The sequence below is a fragment of the Anabrus simplex genome, chromosome 7, assembly GCF_040414725.1.
Source record: "Anabrus simplex isolate iqAnaSimp1 chromosome 7, ASM4041472v1, whole genome shotgun sequence".
Taxonomy (NCBI): Eukaryota; Metazoa; Arthropoda; class Insecta; order Orthoptera; family Tettigoniidae; genus Anabrus; species Anabrus simplex.
In genome coordinates this window covers 67,100,206-67,116,569 of record NC_090271.1, presented here as the reverse complement: position 1 = coordinate 67,116,569, position 16,364 = coordinate 67,100,206, and the positions used below count along the sequence as shown (strand labels likewise).

Sequence of the window (16,364 nt, the reverse complement as noted above, 5' to 3'; positions counted from 1 at the left end):
CTTGATATTTCCACCTATTCAATACAATTTTAATGCTGTTATACAATTACAACATATTAAATTTCACAGGACTAGTTTCGACGCGGATTTGCGTCATCTTCAGCTTTTTCAGAAAATAGGCAACCTTAAAATTCATGACATGTCTTAAAATGTTTGGCATGAAATCCAGTTAAATCTATAATTAAAACCTTAACTCATTAAAAACTATTATGACAAGTAAAAGACTTGCTAGTCAGTCATATTATAAAAGTTCATTGGTTAAATGATATTCTTATGATCAAGCAGTTGTGGAGTCCTTAAATTTGTTGGGCGATAGACAAAATATTGTGTTCCATTTCACTACAACTTGTTACAAGTTACTTGTTACTAAAAAAATTGGTATTTGGAATCTCCTTTAAGGGGGGGGGGGGGGGGGGGGGGGTAAACCAACTTAACGACAGTGGGGTGAAAAAGGAGGTAAGACCAATTGATTTTACTGTCCATAATGTACTTATTTTGATCATAAACTGATCATTTTTAATCTTTCCTGGGTTCGTTTTCATGAACCATCTTTTCCTTTGGAGTACATAAAGTTAGATTACAGTAAATTCTCCCGGCATATAAATAAAAATTTAAACACATTTGAAATAAAAGATATGAATGATATTGACCGCGCAATTGTTCACCTCTATAATAAGGTCAATAATTCACGGAAGTATATCATTCGTGCCGCCAGAAATCTCGCGCACTTGCCTACGGGCTACGATGGTGCTGGTCACATTGTCAGCAACGACAATGGCAGAGGATATAATTTACTGCCAAGTAGCGGTCTTGCATCTTGCTATGAGTTCCAGACCATCAGTAGTAATAATAATAATAATAATAATAATAATAATGTTATGGACCATCATCAAAATGTGCGGATCGCACTGGAAACGGGTCCTGGCCGGGTAATGACTACGATTGCAGTCCGGCCGCGGGTTCAGTACCGCCAGGGCACCAAAGACGACACCACGCCGGGTGTCCTCAAGGATTGGACCTGTATTAAAATGCTTATAGGAAAAGACGGCAAAGATTTAGGCATCCAACTGGCCGGGTGGAATACCTGGACCTAGCCCGGGAAGTACGAAATCGATTGCTGGAAAGAAAGATTGAAAAATGGGAGAAACTTTGCCGTAATCTCTCAGAAAACGAGTCAGATCACGAATTTTGGCGGATTCTCTCAGAAAACGAGTTAGATCGCAAATTTTGGCGGATTATATATAAAACGTGAAGCATTCAATTATAAATCTCATTATAATACCGTAGTGAAGCACGGGTATCTTGCTAGTAGCCTATATGAAGGAAATCCATTCATTGAAGAAAGATCTTGTACAGCTGATGCAGTTTTGTCCTCTGTCTCTGAGAGAGAATTATGGGAAAAGCTTATGACAGAGTGTGATGTGAGCAGAAGCAGTCAAGAAGCTTGGAGACTTCTACATCGCCTTAACAGTGATCCTACCCAACCTGTTTCACATGCCAACCTGAAGGCAGAACAAATTGCACATTATTTCTTATTAAATGGTAAACAACCTCGGTATGTTACTGTAAGTCTGGGAAGAAGAAAATAGTCCGACAGTTAGATCAAGAAAGGAGTATTCTGTCCGTACCTTTCACTGGTTTGGAATTAGAAACAGCATTGCGGATGTGTATGAATGGTAAAGCAGCTGGTTTGGATGATATAAGAGTTAAACAAATTAAGAACTTTGGCCCTGTAACAATTATATGCTAACTGAGCTAATGAATAATTCTGTTCAGTCCCATAAACTTCTGAAAATCTGGAGTTACCCTAGAGTCATTGCCGTTAATAAACCAGGCAAAGATCAGGATGACCGTAAAGGTTATCAATCTACAGTATATCCTTGTTATGCCATCTCTTTAGGGTGCTAGAGGGACTTCACTGACTAACAGGAATACTAGTGCCTCTTTGTTACACCTCAGCAAGTTCGATTCAGGACAGGGAGAAAGCTGCACATCACAAGTCCTGAAACTGACACAACACATTGGAGACGGTTTTGAGAGGCGACAAATCACGGAGGTGATATTCGTCGACTTGTCTGCGGCTTATGGTTTAGTCAACTACAGACTTCTCCTCCAAAAACTCTATGATATCACTAGAGATTATCAATTCACCTGCATGGTACGGAATCTTTTTCAAAATAGAAGACATTTTGTTGAATTTCAGGGGAAAGGAAGTAAATGGAGATTCCAGAAGAATGGGTTACCTCAAGGAATTGTCCGTGCACCATTCCTATTTAATGTTTGCACCAATGACCAGCCTCTATCCAAAAAAAAAAAAAAAAAAAAAAAAAAAAAAAAAAAAAAAAAAAGGAGGTAACGTTTCATCTGTGCAGATGATCATGCTATTACTGCACAAGCTAGCTAGTTTGAGATTGTTGAGCAAAAGCTGTCTGATGCTCTGGAAGAACTTACTATACAGGGAGAATCAGTTGAATCCAGATCCTAACAAGACTCAAGTCTGTGTTTTTCATCTTAGAACAGAGAGGTACTATACCACCACTCCATATCTCCTGGGAAGGAGTCACTCTTGATCACTGTGCAATCCCTAAATACCCATACTTGGAAGTGAGCTTAGATCGTGCTCGCACCGTTTAGAAGCACTGCTTAATATCAAGCAGAAGGTGTCAGCTCGGAACAATATGGTGCGGAAGCTGACAAGTACCACAAGGGGTGCATAGCCAAGCACCCTGAGGACATTTTCCGTCACGTTGTGTTATTCTGCTGCCGAATATGCGTGCTCAGTGTGGTTATAGATCTGGTCATACCAAACAGGGGGACGTCGCTCTTAACAAGACTTGTCGAATTATCACTGCTTGCCTACGCCCTACTTGTTTGGAAAAATTGGACTGCCTTGCTGGGATTGCACCTCCTGACATCTGTCGGGAAATACTGGCAAAGAGCGAGAAGAAAAAAATTGATATATCGGAATCTCACCCTTTGTATGGTCACCAGCCAGCTTGTCCACGTTTGACTTCAAGAAAAAATTTGCTCAGAACAATGGAGGCTCTCTTTGGGCCTGCACACCAAGCCCAAATTTATAAATGGGGAGGGAAGTTCAAATGCTCAGAAGAATGGCTGACTCCAATTGAAGAACTCCTTCCTGGTCATACAGAAGGTTGGCTAACATGGAGATCTCTCAATAGATTGTGCTCAGGTGTTATAAGATGCAAATCTAACCTGTTGAAGTGGGGTTTTATGTAGACTCACCGTTATGTGATTGTGGTTCTCCACAGGCAATGCCTCATCTTCTCCAATGCAAATTGTGTCCAACTTCATGTACTGTTGAAGACCTCATGCAAGCAACACCTGAGTCCCTGAAAGTGGCTGACTATTGGTCAGCAACCATATAAGTTTTTTCTTCTGGCTCTGTGGTCTTCTTACACCCTTCCATTGTGGGTCGTCATTTCTAAAGAAGGTCTTCGTATTAAGGAACCAATGCAGCGTCTACTTTTATAAACACCGTACTCGACAGGAAGTCACCAGTATAGTTCAGATCTCACATTTTTTCATTTATGTTATGTTTTTATATGTTTGTCTTTTGGTTGTGCAGTTTGTATTTATATGTGTATATTAGTGCTTATGATACGATAAATAAATTGAAAAGTTTATCTAAATGTATGTGGAAACTCTCATAATTATTCATTAGCCTGCCCTTATTCAGGCTTTTTTTAATTTAGAGATTTTGCTTAGTACTAACGAATTTGTGACCTTTTGCGTTTTATGAGCTCCCATTGCAGAAAATCTACTATGCGTTGTTGCATTGACATGCTCTTGGTATCTAATCATAAAGCTGCATCCAGACTGCCCATTGTATGACTTTTCGCACGTAAGCACGTTAATCTGTAGGTTCCTGAGTTGAGAAATTTTTCGTTCTTAGAATTATTAACCTAATTGTGATTGAAAAAACCTATGTTTTGTATTGTCATTGGTCAAAATTGCAACTTTATAATTATGTTTATTAAACAGGTTTGTTACTGCATGTATATTGGGATTGTTGCAAGGAAATTTCACATACTTCTTAGTTGGTTTTGATTCAACAATAAGATTTGTTTGCTGTTTAATAGTAAATCTACTAATTATTTTACTAACATCCTTAAGATTGAATCCGTTGAAAAGGGCTTGTTGGCGGATGAAATTGAGTTCTTTCTCCCGTTCATGTTTCGAGAGAGGAATCATGAATGCTCCGTTAACAAATTGAAGTAGGTCGATTTTTTTTTTTTTTTGTAGCTTTAGGGTCCAAGGAACATATCTTTTGATGGTATTTAAATCAAACATGGTTTTTTTAATCAGTCTTAAAGGAAAAGTTATAACTTTCCCTTTTCACAGTTACATCTAGAAAATTAAGGGAACTCTCCTCTTCGTTCTCTAATGTGAATTTAATGTTCTGATCTAAATTGATGACATTTATGATTTTGCCATTGATGCTTTCACAGCCCCTGAAATTCACCTTATTTTCTTGACACAGCATAAGCCCAAAAACCTATATTATGTTTATGATTTTGTTGCTATCATTAATTCTACTGTCTGTTACTGTATGGACATCATCCACATAATGTGTCCTTCTATCTTTCCAATAATGTGAGCATGTCTGAGATAATCAAGATAAATATTTGCCAAGATACCGGAAGCCGGTGCTCCCACTGGGAGGTTTTTTGGCAATAAATTTCATCATTAAAAGAAAAATAGTTATGTTTGAGTACAAATTTAAGGATGTTTACATTCTTCAATTTCTTGTTTGCTGACCCTATTGTGTTCCTGCAAATTCTTCTATAAAATGTTAATCATTCCTTCAACGGGAACGTTGGTATACATGTCCTTGATATTAAAGGTGCAAGTGGTATGAAAGGGAGTTACTTTGAAATCTTAAATTTCTTTTGCAGAAATCAACTGAATTTTTAATGGGATTCTTGTTGTGGTGAGAATAATTAAAGGTTAAACTGTCTGTGTAGGACTGTCTCAATAATTTGTAATGGGTCTAATGGGGATATTTTCTTTATGCAATTTCAGTAGTGCCTTACCTGTTGGGAGCTTCGGATTCATACAAACCACTTTTTTTTATCTCTTGCTCATTAAAAATAAAAGAAGCTTTCTTGAGAAGCTCTTCTAGATCTTTTTGCATATATGAGATGCGGTCTGTCTACAATTTTAAATTTGTTGCTATTAAAAAGTCTGTTTTTCTTTCTATGTATGCGGCTTTGTCCATAATTACTAATGATCCCCCTTTATCCGCCTTTGTTACTATTAAGTAATTCTGTTTGGTCTTAGTTTTTTTCGGAGAAGATTTAAAACCTTTAAAGAGAGTTGGAATTTTCTTTTTAACTTTGTGTCACATATCGTCTTGGGACTCAAGTGGAAGAGTTTGAATTACTGTTCCTGCTTCTACTGAAGTTGTGATGAGCTCTGTATCACTATTAATATTTGGCCAATTATAATTGGGACCTTGCTCGAGTGTTTGGGTTTCTTCTTCTGTCAAAGTGACCTTACTTAGTAAGTTTTCTTACGGATGAAGGATAACTGTTGAGATCCAAAGTTATACTAGGAGGTGGCATCCCCTTTTATTTTCAATTATCTGTACTATTCATCAACCACATTAATTTGTTATTCAGTGTGATATGTTTCTTTTCCATTAATTGTACGTAGTAATGCCTTAAGATACCCATTCTAAGGGTAACATTGAGGAAGAAACAAAAAGGTGGGCCAAATATATTTTGTGGTTCAGAAATTGTTTTCGATACATAAACTTAATTTCCCTTTTAAGCCAGATTTGGTTAACCTTTCTCTGAGTAGTATATTGGTGGTCTGAACAAATATTTTTCGTTTGAGTACTACGTAAAAATTTTGGTATTAATATAAAATGTACATATAAATTAATATAAAGGCAGTCTTTAAGAAACTAAATCCTAGCTGATTTCACCTTTGATTTCAAGTAATTGTTAGCATCCTTTCCAGCCAGTTGGCATTTAAGTTGCAAGGAATCATCCACATTTTCCATATCGATGTTGCACACTGTTAAAAGAAGTAAAAAAACACAACGGTTCCACCTGATCCATTCTGTTTATTTGCCTAAGGCAAATTAAAAACTGTAGAACATGTTTCGTCTACTTTGCAAACATCTTCAGCTACATATGTTTAGGCATATTGTATAATTATTGCCTGAAGCAAATAAACTGTATCAATCAGGTGGAACCATTGTGTTTTTTTTACTTCTTTTAACAGTGGTCCTAGTATGTCAATCTCAAGCCTATCCATTTCCTTTTTTGACATCTTCCAGTTTTCCAGTCCATTTATTAAGTGATCGAACATCCCATGGTACTGTTCTACAGACTTGATATGGGGATGCTGGGATACATGCTAACGATATTGAATGAATGGATGGAGGGGTTAGGTTTAATTTTAAAAAGGTTGATTTTGTCAACTAGTTCTTCTGCATTTGTAATAAATTTGTTGGCTAGAAAATGGTAATTTCCTTTTAAGAATCTCTGAATGGACTGCGATTTTCTATATAAAGGACTGGGTCTCACCAGTTGGCCATGGGGTTAGGGGCTCGGCGCTGTGAGCTTGCATGTGGGAGATATTGGGTTCGAGCCCCACTGTCGGCAGCCCTGAAGATGGTTTTCCTTGTTTTCCCATTTTCACATCAGGTGAATGCCTTAATTAAGGCCATATGGTTATAATTAAGATGAATAGAATTATCATTATGTAATGGTTTAAGGAGGTTTTCTAATTTGTTTCATCTTTTTCCATGATCCATATTGGAAACAAATGAACACCTCATCACTTTCCCATCAACATCATTCTGTTCATACTTGTTTCAGCTGAACTGAATTCTAGAAGATTCTTCAAGTGCTAGTACTTTAAGTGTTTCACCTGGTCTTCTGTGAAGTGCATTCTTCAAATTAGAAGAAAACTGAGTACTTACAAAAGACATGTGATTGTGATGAGTGTTTAAAATCCAAATCTTTACTTGTCTTGCACTGAATTTCAACACACATGCTTGCTTCATAAATTTTATCTGTAATTCATGTCCTGCCTTAGCTTTTACTAATTTTGACTGATGATGGTCTGTAGCAAGACCGAAACTGGTTTCAACAAATATATGTAACTTTTTGTAAGGTTTTAATAAATTGTATTGAATAGGTGGAAAATAATAAATACTTAATTGTGAATCTAGGTGGAAACCTTTAGGTTTTTTTTTTTTTTGCAACGTGCTTTACATCGTACTGACACAGATAGGTCTTATGGCGACGATGTGACAGGAAAGGGCTAGGAGTGGGAAGGAAGCGTCCGTTGCCCTAATTAAGGTACAGCCCCCCGCTTTGCCTGGTGTGAAAATGGGAAACCATGGAATGCAATCTTCAGGGCTGGAGACAGTGGGGTTCGATCCCACTATCTCCCGAATACTGGATACTGGCCGCACTTAGCGAATGGAGCTATCAAGCTCGGTCCTTTTGCTTTTGTTTTACATTATGTTGCTCCTCAATACGGAATAATTGGGGCCGATAACCTTCGATGTTAGGCCCCTTAAAACAACAAGCATCATCATCATCATACGGAATAATATGAAATTTATTACCTATGACTAAAGCGAATGAAACTTGACTGAAAGCTCGGCTTTTTTTTTTAAGACTCAATATAAAGTGGCTTTAATCTGCATGTAATACTTATTGTAATAAGTGACTGTGAGCCACAAAAACCTGCGTTTATTAAATATTTACCATATTGTTTTCTGCAGCATACGTTTTACCTTATGCAAATGATTGACCATGCTTTTGTAACAGAGCTTTTTTTTTAACAAGGTTTTTACGTCGCATCGACACAGATACATCTTATGGCGACAATGGGACAGGAAAGGACTAGGAGTGGAAGGAAGTGGCCATGGCCTTAATTAAGATGAAGTCCCAGCATTTGCCTGGAGTGAAAATGGGAAACCATGGAAAACCACCTTCAGGGCTGCCGACAGTGGGGTTCGAACTCACTATCTCCTGAATACTGGATACTGGCTGCACTTAAGCGACTGCAGCTATCGAGCTCGGTGTAACAGAGCTTTCCTAGTCAACTGTTCCACTGTCTACAAGTTGGTTTATCACATAGACATTGTTCGTGGCATATACCATAATAATGCTCTTTTCCTTCAAACATCTCCCAGCCAAGTTTCTCTATCCTCTCCAGTTCATTGATCGTATATGGTAGTTGATACTAGAGCAGGAAAATACTGCGGTTGCAGTAAATGCCAGCTATGATATAATTGACTCTTGATTCACAGATTTTGTCATTTCATTAGGTTTTGAGAGCGTAGTATCAGTTTTCCAAAAAGTAAGTTTTTGGGACTGAATGACTTTCAGATGAGGATGGCAACAAGCAGATTCTGTCTTATTCAAGTTAGTCTATAATCTCCAGCTATAGAAGTAGGAGCAAAGTGTCCTCAGGTCAATAGACAGCATAGCTATACTTGTTTCTGTCTTAGCAATAAGCTAGCAAACTCAGCGTCTTAATCACACAATCCTTAAACATAAGCCATACCTAAAGTATCTCGGGATGACTCCTGACTACACATCATCCTGCGTGCAATAATATTCAACTTGAACTGTGAGGCATTTCATTGGATACTCTGAAAGTTTGGTAAGATTATGTCAAACCCAGCTCTTCCCCACCCACAGAAATGTTGTTGATCTTTGGAGACATAGGCTAAAATCCCACTATCCACCTATGAAAATAGCCAAAATGCTGATAGAATACACCCATGGTATCCCTTGCTTATCATTAGAGGTGGAAAAGGGGCCCAGGGACTCTCAATTTGGGAGCGTGGCTTAGTGACCACGGAGCTCTTAGCCGAGTTCTGGCAGTGCTTCCACTTACTTGTGCCAGGCTCCTCACATTCATCCATCCTGTCCAACCTCCCTTGGTCAGCTCTTGTTCTTTTCTGACCCTGGCAGTATTAGAGCATTCGAGGCCTGAGGAGTCTTTTATTTTCACGCCCTTCATGGCCCTCATTTTCCTTTGTCCGGTACTTCATTTATCGAAGTGTCGGATCTCTTCCATTTTTTTCTCACATGTTAGGTCATGTTCAGTAGATATAGGATGTATCGAAGTATTAAGTACAGAAAAAATTTGACCTAGGCTACTATAGCTCATTTGGTAAGAGCATCCAACGCGAAATCGGAAGGTTGTAATTTCGAATACCACTTGTGTCAGGATTGCCATTTTGTTCTGTACTTAACATTTCTTTGGTACTGTATGTACTATATGGACTAAACACGGCTGAATATATTGAAAGTTTACTTCATGTGTTGTAGTTTGTTTTGGAGAGACATAGGGACGGAAAAGATGAACCAACTCCTGTAAAGTTATGTGAAAATGTATTTACATTAATCCTATCTGTCATATGATACTTGATAGATTGTAACGCCATTGCTTAAAATGTTTAGGAAACTTTTGAAGTAAGTTTGACATAATGTTGTTAGATTGTAATTTAACATGTAGATGCATTTGATGTATTTCATTGGAAAATAGCAGTCTTTATTGTTGGATCAAGCATAATTATCAAACTCTTCTTCATTCTTCCTCTAGGACAAGAGTACAAATTTTGTGTTCATTAGTTTTCTTCTATTAAAGGTTTGTGTTTTGATTTGTTTCAGGCATTTACTGAAGTCAGAAGAATTTCATGATCTTATTAGTCGGCCTTTAGGTCCAACTAATGTGTTTCTATTTGTAAAGAAACCAGCTGGTCGGAAATCAGAATGGCTCCTTCCCAAGGATCAGTACAGTATACCTCCTCATAGTTCTCAGGCTGTATTCTCTTTCACTCATAATATGCCTCGAAGAATGTCGTGCAGCGGGAAGTGTCAAGTGAGTGAAAGTCATTGTTTCCGTATTTATGACGATTCTTGTGAAAACAGCAATACAGTGAGTGACAGTACATGTTTTGATGTTTATAATGATTCAAGTGACCTTGATACTGCACCAAATGAAGGCAAATGTTCTGTTCAGGAACCTGGTGATAATATGCAGTGGTATCAAGCAAAAATAAACTTTAAAGGATTCAAAAACTGTTAATTCATTAAACAATGGTTGATGAAATGATCAATATATGTTTTAAAGAAACTAAATCCACTCTATTTTATTATGTAAAACAGAATGTAAACAATTCAGTTTGATGATCAGCAATTGGTACTTTTTAATACTTTTTATGAGGATGATTCATTAAATAATTCACTTTATATGAAATTGTACAATATATAGATGTTACTAATTCATATGTATATTTTAGGCACACTTCTGTTTTCCCTATTATGTGTAAATTAAATTGACAGAAGCATCAGAATACAATTTTTAAACCCATGTGGGAGAGAAGTTAAAGAATCCTATAATCCTACTCCCTTATTGTTTATGGTTAACATGAATTTTTACTAAAAGCTATGAAACTGAGGAGAAGGACTCAGTTAGATGGAAATACTGTAGACTTGTTAATGAATTGGGTATAACAACAAACTTTGTTGAAACTTCGTGTTGTAATACATTTGACCTTTAAATGCAGTATGTATGGTATGATAATCAGTATCTCCAAGACTAAAAGACATGAAATGACGGGGAGCAATTCATTGTGATGGAAACGTTGCAGGCATTTGCTGATATTTTGTGGAAAAGAAAGGAGCAAAATAGCCTACTGTATAGCAGTTTTGAAGAATTCAGAACTGAAAATGGAATGTGACTGGAGTGAGAATAGGATCTGTATTTTTCAGATCAAAGTCATTTCATGCTATGTCTAATGCTGTAGTGAGGAGATGGGGACAGCTGTATTTAGAAAGAAGAAAGGAAGAAACCAATCAACTGGCTTTGGTAGTATGATCACGAAATGTGAGAGTATGCTATCTAATGAGGAGAGGCCAGACACTGCATCCAACCGATTTCAATGAGCATCAGTGTACCTATTGGGGAACACTCAAAAGTAACTTGTGTAATAAGGGTTTAAGTCAATACACTTTCGTTTTCAAAAAAATTGAGGTCAAATGTCATGATGCACGATCCATGACAGTGCCCTTAAGGTTGCAGAGGTGGGATTCCTCGCTGAGTCTGAGGGAAAATCCAACCTGGAGGGTAAACGGATTAAGAAAGAGAGAAAAAAAATTGGTAAATAGCCACATAAAATTGGAAATTCATGCAAATACACATAATACACAGTTCAAAAAAATTAGGGAAACATGTTTTGTAACGTTTGGTATGTGAACGTTAATTTGGTAGATGGGGTTCCAATGGTTGTACAGCATACCTTGAGACCTAAGCTACTCAGGTATGTCAAATCGAAGTTATACTCCATCTGTAGGCGTAGCCATGCTTTAAACTGTCAGGTGACCACTCAAAACAAAGTGAATAGCAGTGTGTAATTGTGAGGTACACAGACTACTGCGGCCATTTGAGCACATTGTACGTCAACCAGCACATCCAATGAGACATCTTAATGAGGTTCAAGTCACAAGGGCCGTCACCGACCCAGGAAGGGTGGACTTCACGTTGTGTTGCTCTGGATGTCAATGTATCTCCTTCAGTTATTCGCCGCTTGTGGAATCGCTACAGTGAGATAGGCCAGTTCACAAGGAGGTTTGGACAAGGTCATGGACGCATGACAACCCCACAGGTTGACCAATATCTGACCATCTGTGCATTGCGGCGTCGTTCAGCAACTGACAGAGAACTGCAACAAGACCTCAGGAGGGTCACTGAAGTAACGATGTCTGACCAGACAGTAAGGAACAGATTAAGAGAAGTGTCATTATGACCCAGACGTCCTCTTCGAGTGCCTCGTTTAGTCCAGCAACATCGCGCAACTCGCCTTCTGTTTGCCCGTACCCACGTCAGCTGGCAACTTCGCCAATGGAGACCTTTGTTGTTCACAGACGAGTTCAGATTTCCCCTGACACAACGTAATAGACATCAACGTGTATGGAGATGCTGTGGTAGGCAGTACCTGCCAAATGTTATCCAGGAAGGCGACCGATTCGGACAAGGTTCTCTGATGGTGAGGGGTTGCATCAGTATTGATGGCCGTACGGATCTTGGCATCGTCCGTGGTAATCTTACCGCTGCGGGGTACATCGAGCAGATACTGCTACAGCATGTGTTGGTTGCTGCATACGGTGTTGGCTCTGAATTCGTACTCATGCACGACAATGCCAGGGCTCATGTAGCACTCATCACCAGAGCTGTCTTGCGAGAACTGGACATTCAAGAGATGGAATGGCCAGCAGTGAGTCCCGATCTTGATCCCATCGAGCATGTGTGGGATAGGCTTGACAGACGTGTTCGTAGGCATCCTGTTCCACCACAGACTCTCCAAGACCTCGAACTGGCTCTCATGGAAGAATGGGACCTGATACCGCAACGTGACCTCTGTCGACTTATACGGAACATGCCACGTTGGTGCCTAGCTGTGATAAATGCTCATGGAGGACATACACCATACTGCAGCTGTCCAACAGTGATAAAAATCCACCCTGGAGGACTGTTACCACTTTGTTTTCGCCCTTATTTGGATATTTCCGTTTGTGTTCTGAAAATGAACGCAAATCCATTGATGTTCTCTCATATAATTCAACGGTAAAGAATAAAGCTTTGGTTGGTAATATACCTGTGTGTAAGGTATTGTTTTGTGGAGCATGGCATACATTCAAAAACATGTTCCCCTAATTTTTTTGAATGGTGTATATATGAAAGAATATGACCATTGTTAAAAAAACTATGAACGGGACTCGATCTACCGATCCAGCGATTACGGAGCTTGAATGCTAACCACTTGACCACCGCCATCTCGTGTTCGTGATCGCAACGCACCGGTACATATTCAGCGTGAAAACTTCTAATAATAATGTTATTGGCTTTACGTCCCACTAACTACTATTTTACGGTTTTCAGAGATGCCGAGGTGCCAGAATTCAGTCCCGCAGGAGTTCTTTTATGTGCCAGTAAATCTACCGACATTATGCTGTCGTATTTGTGCGCCTTCAAATACCAGCGGACTGAACCAGGATTGACCTGCCAAGTTGGGGTCAGAAGGCCAGCGCCTCAATCGTCTGAGCCACTCAGCCTGACACGAAAAAAAAACTCTCTTGTGATTTTCTCGAGAACGATAATGTACAAAGTTTGAAGGTAATCCGTGATCCGAACGTCATGGCCTCCCCTTATAAGAGTATTGAATGCCTACCTGTATTTAGTCTGTGCTAATCACATTTGCTTTTATATTTCCTCCACCTGTTGTGTTTTGTAGATAATGCAAATTATATTAGTTAATAATTATTGTGGTATTCGTTTGATATTTATTCCCATTTTTAGATGGTGTTCATGTTTTAGAATATTTAAAGGAATTTAAGTAAAATCTGTACAGATATTCAAGAAGAGAATAAACAGCAACAGAGAAAATAAATGAAATGTTAGAGGGCATTTAACCAGTGCAAGTTATTGTAATTAAAAAATGTGTGTGAATAAATTAATTCCATCCCCTGGTCTATGGAGATTGGAGAGCCGAAGTAGGGGACTGCCTTTAGGAGTGAAGTACAGTGGGGACTTCGAAGGCTCTGGGACCGCTACAGTAGCTGTGAAGGCCCTTCAGGAACTCTGAAAAGCAGTGGCAATAGGTGTTCTGGTTAAGACGCAGCAGGTTGTTATGCTACTTATGTTCCAAAATGGGTAAATAAATAAATAAATAAATAAATAAATGCAATATAATTTTTAACCTTATACCGGTTGTATAGTATTATTTGAAGTAATTCCACATTCTGTATATGAGTTGACTATGTTTGTAAGTACAGGAGATATTATAAGTAGAATTTTGTAAACCGTATAAATTTATTGTGTGTTTAACAGAAAAAATTGTTAGTGTAAATTGTATAATATTGTAGTCTAGGAAAATATCTTCTTCTCTTGTTAATTTAAAATTTAGTGCTTGACAATAATGTATTTTAGTGTTCCATTTGCCACCGAGGTAGACACCTTATTTACAAATAAAGTATTTTGATTTGATTTGTTCATCGTGACATCGTGCTGTCTGCCGCAATTCGGGCTCATTGTGTCTGTGCTGACACGTTGGAAGGTAATATTCAGCATTGTTTCCGTGTTCAGCTAGCAATGAGAAGGAAAATGAAAGGAACAACCGTGGAAGAAATGAGGATTGTATTGCGACTATTTCAAAATGTAAATCTTTCAAGGGCATACCGGTAAGTGAAATAATTGGAAGAGCTGTTGCAACTGTTAAAAATATTGTTTACAGGTACAAATGAACAAAGACAATATAAAATAGACCAAGAAGTGGCTGCCCCTCAATGTTATCAGTACTAGACAAACGGCAAATTGTGCAGAAAGTGGCCCAAAATCCTCAGCTAAATGCGCCAAAGATAGCAGCTGCGTTAAACCCAAGATGTATTAGTGCAAGTGTCATCTGAACCCATCCGAAATGTGCTACGCGAAAGAGGATATGATCGCAGAACAGCCCGTGGAAAGCCGTGCATCAGTAAGGCTAACAGGAAGAAGCGGCTTGCGTACGCTAAAGAGCACAGAAATGACAGCTATGAGGATTGGAAGACAGTCGTTTTTACTGATGAGAGTAAATTTACCCTCTTCAGGTCAGACAGACGAGTGACTGCGCGAAGGAAGACGTATTCTGAACTTGAAGAAAAGAACCTGACAGCCACTGTGAAACATGAAGGCAGTTCCCTGATGGTGTGGGGTTGCATGAGTGCAAATGGTGTAGATGAATTAGCCTTTATTGAAGGGACTATGGATCCCAAAGCATCTATTAACATCCTCTAGACACATCTTCCATCTAGTGAACAAAAAAATGGGACTCTTAGCAAAGTATACGTTTAAGCAAGATAACGACCCCAAACACACAGCCCTGAACTCGAAGCTATGGCTGTCATATACACCGCGTTGGATGGAAACTCCACCACAATCTCCCGACATCAAACCCATTGAGAATTTGTCGCACTGTTTGGAGCAAAACTTTAGAAAACATGCAATATCAAATAAAGCTGACCTGAAAGAAGCCTTACTCACCGAATTGAATAACATACCAAAGGAAACTACAGAAACCTTGGTACGATCGATGCCAAATTTGTTAGCTGAGATTATAAAGAGGAAAGGAGTACCTACCAAGTACTGAAACGTTCACGAAGGATCAAGAAACTGCATTATATTAATTCAGACCAATACTTTTGTGGTGGCAAGTGAAAATGATTGTTTTAAGTTATGGTTTTTTAGCTATATGGATATCAAAGAATTATGTTTTTCTTACAATGCACATGTTACACAAGATGATATATAATCAAGAATTCTAGTATATGTCAATTTTGATCATTCCCTTCGATTCCTCCTCCTCACATGTAGCATATACTTTTTTGAGCCACTGTAGCGCTGTACTTGCACCAGTGATTGCAATCATAGGAGCAACTGCTCTGTTACCAGCTCTAGTCCGGTAGTCCGAACGGGTCCCAGGCAATCTGTCAGGCTTAGGAAAACCCAGGGATGTTATTCCATACATGCCAACCGACGACGTTCGGATAGACAAGTCACCGAGTATTATAGGTTGCAGGGCCGATAGTTCTGGCACCGAGCTATTCTGTAGTCTAACAAATCGGTGCAAGTGAGAGCTGTATGACGTCACTCAACTCGATTGGTAAAAACAATTTCTTCCGCACACCCCCGTCGAAGGCTAGAATTTTTTACCAATAAGAAATGATCTCTTACAGGAGAGTGAGTAGATCTGCTAGAATAGTGAAACACATTCAGCGCGGGGCTCTTTAAAACCAGTTCAGCGCCAACTTCAACATGGTAGTACCGTATTGCTATTGAAATGGATACTTCTTCACGAAACTGTTTGAGGTAAGTGTTAATAAATTTTTATGAACAGTATAATATTATAGGAATTACTAGAATGTTAGGATTAACAAGAGTATCGAATTCTCATTTTAGGCCTATAGAACCATATAATTGTAAAGTGTTAGATGTGGTAATCTAGTATCTGGTTTTGGTATTTACTTGTGTTATATGAGACAGAATAGAATATCTGTACAATTGGTAACAGAGCGAAATTTTAACTTACTGATTTGCACATTCAAATGAAACACACTCGCTCAAAAACAGCCGTGATTAATCTTACCTTTACCATCCCACAACAGAATGTCGCTGTTAGCTTAAACAAACTCATAAGGTTAAGCACTCAAAATCATGTTTTAAATAAATGCATGTACGATGCTCCTGTACCAAATTTATGATTGTCGTTTGGGTCATCAGTCCATAGACTGGTTTGATGCTGCTCTCCATGCCACCCTACCCTTTTC

At 38.6% G+C, this 16,364-nt stretch overlaps 1 protein-coding gene across 1 annotated transcript in view; it reads left to right on the top strand.

Moving 5' to 3' along the window:
* Positions 1–10,362, top strand: part of LOC136876911 (MAD2L1-binding protein) — a 38,083-nt gene extending 27,721 nt beyond the window's left edge. Inside the window, exon 4 of the mRNA XM_067150665.2 lies at positions 9,675–10,362. Coding sequence (XP_067006766.1) covers positions 9,675–10,092 — 418 coding nt within the window. The 3' untranslated portion in view covers positions 10,093–10,362. The remainder of the gene's footprint in view (positions 1–9,674) is intronic.
* Positions 10,363–16,364: the final 6,002 nt, after the last annotated feature.